The following is a 12,074-nucleotide window of genomic DNA, read 5'->3' as shown; positions in this document are numbered from 1 at the left end:
CAAATTTGAGGCCTAAAGACAAACTCCTCAGGGAAGACGTGGAATGTCCATGAGTATGAGAACACTTTTGGCTAGCTCAAGCACTGGTAAAAAAAAATTCAAGTGATGAAGTAGAATCGACAACGTCCCTAGAAAAGTGATACTTCGCTAGGTATAACTCCAAATTTGACTGAAACTAGAGTTGAGCTCACCGCAAGGCCGTGGTCGTGAGTCCTTCCATCCTCGTCGCCAAATCTTTCCCATCCTCGTCGCCAAATCTCTTCCTTTCCAAGTGATGTGATGCTCTCTCGATGAAGATCGGCCGAGAAATAAAAGAAAACACCTTTTCGCCTTCAGAAACTAGATCAAAGAGTGTAAAAAGCACTGTGAATGGAAAACGATGATTGGTGGGTAAAACCGGTAAAGCCATGCTTCACGGTAAAACAGTCACATGACGATTGGAATGGTGTAGCAGAAGCCAAGAGACATTAGAAACTACACTTTGATCCAATTGATCAGTTTATCGACTTGGAATCAATGGAGTGGCCGGGGTGGGAACAGTAGGAAGACAAGTGATGTCACGAGTGCAGGGACATCAACAGGGTGTTTTTGGCGTTATTGATGTTTTTTGTCGGGGTTGGAGGTAGAGGGTGTGGGAAGGAGATAGGTGAAGAAGTTTATTGATTAAGAAGGAACAGACACCGAGAACACATTCACGTTTTGATAAGGCCCTCTACCTCTCACAGACATGATAATCAGTACACGTCTGGACAATCACCCATCCACAAGCTACCTACAAGTCCTGCAATATATCCATTGACTCTTTCCACAATGTTTGTGGATACCCTCTAGGATTTGGCACAGTGCTTAACGCTCCTTCTTTACTCTCAGGTTATGGCCCCTGGTCCTATCGCTGTCTATTCTGCAGAAAAACTATTGTTAGCTCACCTGGAACGAAGTTCAGGGGAGCTTATGCGATGGCACGTTGTCCGTCCGTCAGTCCGTAAACACTTGAAACTTCTTCTCTGAAACCGCTGATGGGATTGCGACCAAATTTGGCACAATGATATTTGTTGTGTTGTGACTAAAGTTGGTTCGTGGCATTAAAAAAAAGTCGAGATATAATGGGGTTTACTGGGGTCAAAGTGGATCCAGGTTTGACCCCCCAAAATAGGAATTTGCTTTTTCCTCTGAAACTACACACATAATTTCGATGAAACTTTACCACAACCTTCATCACCCGTGATGTACCAAAGTTTGTTCACGGCATTAAAAAAATCGAAGTCTAAAAGGGTCTACGGGGGGTCAAATTGGGTCCAGGTTTAACCGCCCAAAATAGGTATTTGCTTTCTTTTCTGAAACTACATACACAATTTTGATGAAACTTGACAACAACCTTCACCACCCATGCTGTACCAAAGTTTGTTGACGGCATTTAAAAAAAATCAGGGTCTAAGGGGGTTTACTGGGGTCAAAGTGGATCCAGGTTTGACACCCCAAAATAGGAATTTGCTTTTTCCTCTGAAACTACACAAATAATTTCGATGAAACTTCACCATAACCTTAATCACCCATGATGTACCTAAGTTTGTTCACGGCACTAAGAAAATCAAAGTATAAAAGGGTCTACGGGGGGGGGGGGGGGGGGGGGAAGTGGGTCCAGGTTTGACCCAATGAGCTGTTAAAGATATCGGTTAATATCACGCTTATCTGCTGAGTCACCTCCATCAATACTCTTGGATGCACATTATCTGGTCCTGGACCTTTATCTTGTCTTGGCTTTCCTATACCTGCTTGTTTACTTATCCCACTCTTACCTACAACTCTAAAAGCTCTTCCTCACCTCTGACATATAGATTCTCTCAATTACTGGTAACTTTTACATTACTAGGGCATGCCCGTACTATATCTATATCTAAAATTATATCCCCCCCTCTATTTACATGAAATGGTTTGGTCCATGAAATGTTTTGGTCCATTCGCAACGCCAAAGCGAACGGCGAACGCTTTACATGAAATGGTTTGGTGCATGAAATGTTTTGGTCCATTCGCAACGCCAAAGCGAACGGCGAACGGCTTGCGAGTACAGTGACAATCCCCCCCGGGGTTTTTATTAGTTTTAAAACATAGTTTAACGCCAACATAGCGCCAACATAGTTTGCAAACGTGAAATAAATGAATACGCTCTCAAATGTGCCATCCGAGGCAGAGTGTGTCCGCCACGTTCGGCACACGCGATAGCTCGCTGCTCTCTGATTGGTTGAATCGTTTTTTGGACATAGCTCGGTAAGTAATTGTCCGATTAATATGAAACCTTGAAAAGGCACATCCTCGGGTCCCCAGCAATATACCTGGCAAGTTTAAAGTATATCGGACCCGTGGTTGTCGAGAAACAGCGGTCACAGACAAACGTACAAACAAACAAACACACAGAGATTACTGGAATTATAGATAGATAAATTAATATAATGGACATTTAATTAATAAATTCTAATTCTAAATTCAATTAATAGTTGATAAATAATTTTTTAATAATGTTGTAGGACATTACCTACAACTCTAAAAGCTCTTCCTCACCTCTGACATATAGATTCTCTCAATTACTGGTAACTTTTACATTATAATCTTACTATAATTCACCAAATGTCCGTCCGTCTGTCTGTCTGTCCGTCCGTTCGAAGGTACCGCAAAAACGGCTGAACCGATCGCAACAATATTTTGGGTGGGTAATCCTGGGATCTCCTGGAGTAAAATAGGGGATATTGTTTTTCCAATTTCAGCTTTGGCCTCCAGCATTTTCAGGTTTGGACTCCCGCATAACGTTATTTTCCCGGGTGCCACACAAACGGCTGCACGGCTGCACGGATCGGACTCTGTGACCTCGGACAAAGACCTTTTGTAAGGACATGGGTTGAATCCCTGCTTGAGAGAATTCCACATAGCTATTTGGGTGGTGTATAAGCTAACAGATCGCTGTCTCCATCGATCTTGCCAAGGCCATAACACCTATCGGCTCAAAATCCTTTTAACTGTTGACTTGGTAGTTTTTACTATGAAGGAAACATTAACAATGTTGTTAAAAGTTTATTTTGTGATTGGAGATATGTTGTTTGGAATGAAAGAAAAATAGATATCGAGTTCAAGTAAATGACGACATGCCGTGATGGTTCTACTTTCTAAACGTGAACTTCACGGATCGCCATATGCAGATTCGCCACGGACCCACCGATCGATGTTTCTATACGTGAACGTACCCATTTGTTTGCGAACGGGTACGTTTTTCATGGAAGTCCTTCACGAACTTGCTGTCCATGTCTGACGTGCGACTGAGGGTGCTACAGGAATGTGGAATTTATTGGTTTCATGCTTTAGCATTCGCCGTATCTGCATTGCCTGTTTGCTTCCGGCCTCCCACCTGTGCATAGCACGGGTACCTCACAAGTTAATATAATGGCCATTTAATGGATAATTATTAATTACATTATAAGTAATTAATTAATAACTGGACTGTTCCCTCATAAGTTAGGGAAATCCCTCTGTATTACATTCATCATTTCCTCCTCCCTAAACAAACACATTTTTTTATACAAGCTGAAGACATGCAACAACTGATCTCCATTCAATCAGTATTTCTTTGCAGGACCATTGAAGAGTTAAAGGAATGGAATTTGTATGAAGAATACGCAAACAAACAAAAAAACGTTTATTGCAAAGAACAAAAAACATAACAAAATTTGCAAACATCTTTATAGCGCTGCTGTGCTTTCGTATTCACCAACAGTGTGGGGAGATCATTCCCACACTAGAACGGAACCGTGTCATTCCCAGCTGGATCCCACTGTGTACTTGAGATGGAGACGCAGGAACAAATATGAAGGAGGTTAAAAAAGGGCAGCAGCAATGCCATTTGAAGCAGCAAAAGCGATTGACTGCACCCAGCAGGATTCGGCCCGGCGAGGTTCATTTTGTGATGCGAAAAGGACAATGAGTGGGAGGATCCATGACAGGTAGTATAGGTAACAATAGGCGACGAGCCGCAGGAGCGACCGAGGACGTGTGGCTATTGATCTCCAGTCCACCTGTCCGTTTACCCAGCTAACACAACACCGTTGGGCCAACGTTGGAGCAACGTCAGCACTTTCGTTGGACCAACGGTGTTGTGTTGGTTGGGTATGTACACTTTTTCTCCCAGGTGACCCTGTTTTACATCGGCGACTACTCTTTCGTTCCATTATCTGCATCTTTGAAGGCAGTGGAGCTGACATTAGTTTTGAAACTGTTACAATACCAAGAACAAACATTAATAATGTAAAATCTCCATCACATACCAACCAATGTACAGCATTGGCCAAGACATCCAGAGGGTTATAACATCCGGTTGTATATAATTCTGAACACATGATCCCTAATTATTGTACACCTTTTTCTGTACACTTTCCCGACGTTTACAACCACGTGATATATTATTAAACAAAGGCAGTTTGGTCTAATATAGGTTCTACAAAAAACCACTTCTCGTTTGTGCTTAAAATCCTCATCGGTGTTTGTCGCGGTCGACGTTATTGATGCTGGCAATGATATACAGGTAGTAATGTAATTATTTGTTGAACGACAGCATTATTTCCTTCCCGTTACATATTACTTAATTCACTGTGCTGGTTTTCACTCACTGCAGCCTGATCCGATAAAATCATTTTAACTCAACCGAGGAGTGTCATTTCTAATTTATACACCGCCTGAATTCCAGGGTCTCTGTAACTCGCCAAGGATTATTAGCATGACGTCAAATCCTTCAGTATATTTACGTCAAATCCTTCAGTATATTTACGTCAAATGGACGAAACCGTTGACCTTTTGACGTTACTTGGTGTTAAGTGGTAAGAGTGGTGTTAACACTAAGCAAGTTCAGTCACAGCTAGAATGTTTTCAAAGTTAAATTAAATGAGGCCCCAAAACCAAGTTCTAACCTAGTTTTTTTCCAGATAATCACCCTACATGTGTCTCAAGGAAGTGCGAGCAAAAGGAAGTCGTGACTGGTTTTTGTGACATGAAAACCTCTAACACGTCACACAAGTCGGCTTCAACTATTAACAAACACCTAAAATGAATCAATCTTCATCAGCAATTGTATATTGGACTGGGATTTAGTCACGAGTTATTTGACCCGATTATGCAAGGCCTCAAATGCATCACGTAGTTCGGCCGCCATCTTGGAAAAACCGAAAAACTTTGCACCTCTATATCTCCGAAAGTGCTGAATAGGTGACTTTGCACCTCTATATCTCCGAAAGTGCTGAATAGAAAAAATTGAAACATGGCTCATTGTAAAGAACTCTCCATGGGGAATAAAATATGTTAATGAAGGTGTCACAGGTGCCTTCATTATGACGTCATAATTTGACAAGTACAAAACTTCATCCGATCAGGATGAAATTTCTTGAGCGTCATGTCGACATAAACTGGTGGAGAAAAAAATTAATGATGTCATCGGTCACGTGGTTCGGCCGCTATCTTGGAAAAAACCGAAAAAATTTGCACCTCTATATCTCTGAAAGCGCTGCATAGAAAAAAATTGAGACATGGCTCATTGTAAAGAACTCGCCATGTGGAATAACATCTGTTAATGATGATGTCGTAGGTGCCTCCATTATGACGTCATAATTCGACTAGTTAAAAAAACTTCATCCGATCAAGATGAAATTTCTTGAGCATAATCTAGGGATAAATTGGTGGAGGAAAAAAAATGATGACGTCATCAGTCACGTGATTCGGCCGCCATATTTCTTTTAACACAAAAGCCTTAAAAACCACTGAAAACACATCCTGGCGAGGGTCTGCAATCTCTGATTGCTCTTTCAATTGTAACAGGTGGTCGGTCAATGTCACAATTACAATCTTAATCAAATCGATGTAAAAACAAAAAATAACGCCACTCTGGCCGATCAAGCATCCCCTCGCTTGGCTTAGCCTCGGCCCTTCCACGTCACATTGGAATAAGATTTATTTATTTGTCAGGAAGCGAACCAGTTTCAGTTAAGTATTTATGTTCCGTATGCAGAATTAAAATTAATATATAAAGAGTCCGCAGTCACCACAGGACTACACTGAATACAAGTAGTCATCGCACGATGGTGTAAGACTTCAAACAAGGACATGCGGCCATTTGGCACATCAGTGCAGAGGTGCACTCCTGGGTTAATTTTTACTGCAGCTTTAAACTTAAACTTCTTGATGGCTTACTAAAGTCCAAATTACCTGATGGTTTACTAAAGTCTAAATTACCTGATCTTTATCGGGTGACGCAGGTGATATTGTTGCAGTTGTTTTCGGAAAGACTTACAACCTTGATGTGTGGATAAATTCCTATGATTACAGCTGGAAGGTTCACTTACGAAGCTGCATCAACAACAATTATGGCTTCCCAACAGCACTCATTACATTGAAAATAGTCTGCACACACATTGTACCCTCTGATACCCGTCTGTCTCAAAGGCAACCATGGACGTGCTGCAGTGATGTTATAAGTGATTATAAACCTGCTCTCGATGAACCGTTGCCGGATATATAATGGGGGAATGCCGGGGGAATGACAACTTCCCCAAAGTTGGGTAGGTGTACATTAGAATATGAATATAGGAGAATATCCTACAGATATATATATATATATATATATATTCATATTCTAATGTACACCTACCCAACTTTGGGGAAGTTGCAGAAACTCACAACAAGAGACCCCTGCCTTTTCATCAACGTGGACCGGAGCTACAGTGTGCTTCGTCGCAAATGCATCATTTGGTACGTGAGTATCTGACATGGTTATCATATCATGTCGGTTAAAAATAATGGAACATGAAATATTACTATAAAATAAAACGCTTCCTCAACAATACTTAAAACCAGTCTGCATAACAGTAAAACTACAGCATGTGGTAGTGCATGATCTCTAGGCACGTCTCTGTCTAATCTCCGTCATGTTTAACAGTTTATTTTATTTAATGTGCTATTTCAATCACCTAAAGGAATAACAAACAGAACTCGTCTCCCCTTGATGTCCAAAGAGGAAATTCTTGAGGAAGGTGACAATTGTTTAGACTGAAATCCACGTGGTTTTAAAATATTCCTAAATGCTCTGATACTCCTACAATCCCATTATATGGACAAAGGATCTTGGGAAAAAGTTTTATCGAAGACCGTCTACCGGAGCCATTCAACCACGATTCTGTAAAAATGGTCCCTCCGGGTGCTCAACAGGCGTGCCACCGGCATGTCATTTGTCGGCACGAACAAAGGAGGCGAACATGGTGTCACTTTTCAGAAGTGCGTCTGGCTGATCAAACTCCATGATGCTTCCACGTCGGAGAACCATCACCAGATCCGCCGTAAGGATTGTGTGCACACGATGCTGAAAGAACATGCGACCTGCTCAATGCCAATTCCTTATCAATGATGGTACAGTGCACGTTTTGAAACTGTCGGACAAGCTGCAAGACTCATGGAATGGTCCAGATTACCCCCGTTAATTCACCCCAAATCCACTTTTTTGAAATTCCGAATTCTTTCCTGGAAGTCCTAGCAGTGTCCATGTGTTTTATACCTCCCCCAAGCCCACTCCCTCCCACACATCTCCCGATGTCCCTGCTCTCAAATGTTCTACTTGTGTGCTTCCCTCTCTCTCCCCATCTTATCTCCCACTCCCTTTATCTTATGTTTTATGTTTCAGTTTGTCTTTTTGTGATTAATGTTAGCTCTTATACACGAGCCTCGATCTTGTATACAAAAAAATATATATTAATCTGCCAATGGAGATTACATACACTCTATACACTCGCTGTACATGTCTGTACTGTGTACACGTGTGTGGTTAGGACCAAATGCTTTGCACCAGACTCACCGCGATAATGACAACGGTGCGATTTGCAAATGCAGTCATCACCACTTTCTGTAGGATATTCTCCTGCATGATGGAGACAAGAAAGTATGGAGCACAGCAAAATAATGTTGAGGACATTCTTATGTTGAGCATCGAGAGACGCAAGGAAAGGTGAATTATTACCTCCGCCACCTATGGTGGATGGAGGTTATGTATTCACCCCTGTTTGCCTGTCTGTTTGTGAGCATGATGTCTGAAAAAGTTACGGACAGATTTGGCCGAAACTTGGTGGACAGATTGGGAGTGGGACAAGGACGAATTGATTCGATTTTGGTGAAGATCTGAATCCGGATCCGGATATGAGCGTTTTTAATTGATTCTTCACCATCGGGAGATGGGGCCAAAACGGATATGTAACACTATAATTCAAAACATTGTGGACGAGTTGAGTCCAGATGGTCCAGATGCAGATCCGACCTATCATTGTTTAGCTTGGCAGAGATACATGCTCTCCGCCGAGGGCTGTTCTTGTTTAATTAAGTGACTAAAACCTTAGCTGAACAAAGTTTAACTAGCAACATCTATTGGCTATAGCCTTTCAGAAGATTCTTGTCTGTCATTGCAATTTATTTCCTGGACATATCATCTCCTCTTCCCTAACTCCCCCCCCCCCCCCCCCCCACACCAACCATCTCCCCGAATTCTGAATTGATAAGAATAACCAAACGTGTACTTATGAATAGCCAGGAAAGGTGTCTGGAACACGCCTGGCTCACCGTAGCCATGTCGATAGATGCAGTCGCTTCGTCCATGATGAAAATGCTGCTTTTCCGTACGAATGCGCGTGCAAGACAAAATAGCTGCCTCTGCCCCACGCTGAAGTTCTCTCCATTTTCCTTAACAATGGCGTCTGCAGACAAGTGTTTTTAGGAACACAGCAGTCGGGAAGGTGTGCAACAGTCAGGTAGATTGTGGAAATAGTCAAACGCAAATAAAAATCACAACATATTCACTTAAACAACGAGCTACATGTTACAAACTATTAGATTCGGTCATTGGGTACCCCTACGGTAGAGCTGTGACTGTTGCTACTGGACTCTGAACCAATGGAGGAAAAATGTCTGATCCAAAACAAAATTGTGTGGGCGGATGGACAATGGACATAGACGTATGGAGAAAAAGGAAAGAAGGAACTCGAGAGTTCATTCAACAGAACTTCTTAACCCGTACAGGATTGAGAAACAAAGACGTGGGTGAGGTCTGCGTGCGGCAAATTTGATTGGTCGTGATGATGTAAAATGCTGTAATATTTTGTCCAAGTACTGCTAAGCAGAAGGGTTTTTGAAAGTGCAAAAAAAAAACGATTTGTGCTTTTCAAAGGTTGTTAAAAAAACTTGTTCGGAAGTTAAACCACCATTGATGCAGAGTCTTTTACACCATCTTATTTAACATGTTACATTAATTATTCGTGCCTGTCGTTTGTGTCATCTATGACGTCTTTAAAATAGTAAATTTCCAGTCTGGAATGATTTTTTTTTTTTGGAATACAGAATCGAGGCTCGTGTAAGAGCTAATACATTGAACATGCAAACATGCACTGACACATAAAACTTCACTTATGAAGGGAGCGGGAGACAAGAGGGGGAGAGAGGGAAGCACACGAGCACAACAACGGCAGAGAACAGGGACGTTGGTAGATCTGTGGAAGGGGGAGGGCTGGGGGAGGAGGGGCACACGGTATAAAGCAAATTAACACTTCTAGGAATTTCAGGAAAGAAGTTGGGGATTTAAAGAGGCGGATTTGGGGTGTTTTAACGGGGGTAGAAAAGATCAAGGTTTTGGATGGGGGAAGATGAGAGATGGTGGTGAACAGCTGTTTTAAAGACCTGGAGGGAGGAGAGGGATTGAAGAGAGTGAAGGAGTTTGTTCCAGAGGCAGGAGAAAAGAGTGAAGGTCAGCAGAGAGTCTTGATTTTGGCAGTTTCATCAGAAGAGGGTTACTGGCAGATCGTGTGCGTCCTGCAGGAATATTTGGGGGACAGAGCACAGATAGAGCTGGGGGAGCTAGACCGGAGAGGAGTCGGTAGAAGACAGAAAGACCACCAACCTGCCTGTGGTGAGAGAGAGAAAGTCCCTCAGAATCAGCTTCATCACGGGAGATTCCAATGATTCTGAAAGCTTTGCTTTCAACCGCGTGAAGCTGAGCTGGGTGTGAGGAAGGAGCACCAGCCCAGAGGGGGCAACAGTATTCCATTGAGCTGCAGATGAAAGCCATGTATGTGGTGAGGAGCTCAGGTATGCCAAGGAAGGACTTCGCATGACGGATGATGACCAGTCGGCGACTGGCTTTAGAGGCCAGATTTGAAATGTGGTTTTCCCAGGAAATATCATGGCAGATAGTGAGACCCAAAAGCTTGAGTGACAGAACTTCTTTGAGAGGATTGTTGAGAAAGTAGATGGGAGGGTTGTCCAGACGGTCTTTTCAGAGAGACAAAGTGAGAGTGTGAGATTTGTCAGGATTGAATGACATGTTCCACTTGTTTGACCAGTTTGACCAGATTTTCAATTTAGTTTGATTGCCAGAGAAGCAGACAGAGTAATAAAAAAAAATATTGCACCCATGTCCGAAGGAAGTGGTTCAGTTTGGCATTTTAATATGAAATAGGCAATGCCGAAACAAAACCCATTATAATTACCCTTGAGAACCCTCTGGAATTACCCTTCAGAACGTTTTAGAATACCCCTTCAGAATTACCCTTTAGAACCCTTCAGAATTACCCTTTGGAACCCTTTAAAATTACCCTTTAGAACTGTGCTTCTCAACCTGGGTGAATGGCTCACCCAAGATTGGATGAGATCACGATTGGGGTGAATGACTCTGCTGCAGTGAATGACTGGTGGGTGAATGTGCTTACTACTTGTAGTTTCCTGATGTGCAAGCAAAGAAGATAGCGGATCTGTTCTGCCTTCCAGTTGGCATGCAAACGACAAGAGACACAATATTTATTAATCTGGATGAATTTTTCCAGGAGGCAGTTCCAGGAGGAACAAATTTTGGCATTAATTTGGAGCAAATTTGTGGCTGTGACTACTCATGAAGCTGCTGTCATGGTCGAGGCTTACCGAGGAGTGGTCACACGCATCTAAAGCGCATCTCCAAACTGTTTTCTGGTTGATTCATTGAGAGGCGCCGGTTGCAAAATGGCAATCGGTGCCTATTAGGTGTGTGAAAAAGGCTGCGAAAAACGATCTCAAGGAGGTCCTTCAAGATACTGAGAAAATAGTGAATGCCGTCCATGCACATGCCAAGAAATCCCGTTTATTCTCACAGTGGTGCAAATATATGGATGCTACATACATGAAGCTGCTGTTCTGAGCAGAAGTCCAATGGCTGTCGAGAGGCAAAGTGCTTTCCCGAGTTCTGGCTCTGAAAGACAAATTATCTGTGTTCTTTGAAGAAGTCAGGGAGAAGGCTTCGAAGTTTCAGGACGACTATTCACTTGCCAGACTAAATTACATGTGCTCCATATTCGAACACTTGAACCTGTTTATTCAGTAAAAAGGTGGGGACATCTTTGACGTTACAGGGAAGATCGGATTCTTCAAACTGAAAATCGATTTGTGAAAAGGTCAAGTCGAGAAGAAGAACTTTGCCGACTCCGTCCCCCTGGAGAACTTCCTGAGCAGAGAAGTTCAGGGAGCACCGGGGGTTTTGGTGGACACCTCATGCTATATTTGGTTTCCTAATGTTTTTTCAAATGTCAGACCTTCCTGCACAATATTGCAGAGGGCAACCTTCTGAGATGAGTGTACCTCACTGTGAAAATTGTGTTTACATTTATACCTCAGGGTTTCCGAAAGTTGATTCATTCCCATTCAACCCTCCATCACACCACATATACAGGAATATTCACACAAATTTTAATAAAAATTCAACCTCAGCCCCTCATTTTTGGTTAGCTGCTCCTTATGCTTTTGAGGTCGGCTCTGCTGCTTTTGTTTTGAATGCATTTCTTCTATTGTGTGAAGCTTTACTTTTTTCACTTATTTAAGTTTTGCCTCAAATATGTGTCTACCTCGTTCTTCCCAATTTGTTGAACGTTTGTAAGGACGTTGTTTTTTATGGATATTGCCCCAGGCAAGGCATACAGCCACTCCAGGTAAGGGGTTAAGAGAAAGTTAGAAAAATATAAGGATAAAGCAAAACAAAATGATTAAAAAAA

At 42.3% G+C, this 12,074-nt stretch overlaps 1 protein-coding gene across 1 annotated transcript in view; it reads right to left on the bottom strand.

The window, feature by feature from the left end:
* Nucleotides 1-3,665: 3,665 nt before the first annotated feature.
* Nucleotides 3,666-12,074, bottom strand: part of LOC137433081 (ATP-binding cassette sub-family C member 9) — a 221,312-nt gene continuing 212,903 nt past the window's right edge. The window contains exons 38-40 of the mRNA XM_078782848.1: nt 8,629-8,762; nt 7,874-7,936; nt 3,666-7,384 (exon numbers count right to left, since the gene is read on the bottom strand). Of these exons, the coding sequence (XP_078638974.1) occupies nt 7,250-7,384; nt 7,874-7,936; nt 8,629-8,762 (332 nt within the window). The 3' untranslated portion in view covers nt 3,666-7,249. The remainder of the gene's footprint in view (nt 7,385-7,873; nt 7,937-8,628; nt 8,763-12,074) is intronic.

Source organism: Myxine glutinosa, chromosome 8 (genome assembly GCF_964187855.1).
Source record: "Myxine glutinosa chromosome 8, kmMyxGlut1.1, whole genome shotgun sequence".
NCBI classification, from domain to species: Eukaryota; Metazoa; Chordata; class Myxini; order Myxiniformes; family Myxinidae; genus Myxine; species Myxine glutinosa.
Note: the sequence above shows the minus strand (reverse complement) of the source record. Positions and strands in the feature narration are given on the sequence as shown.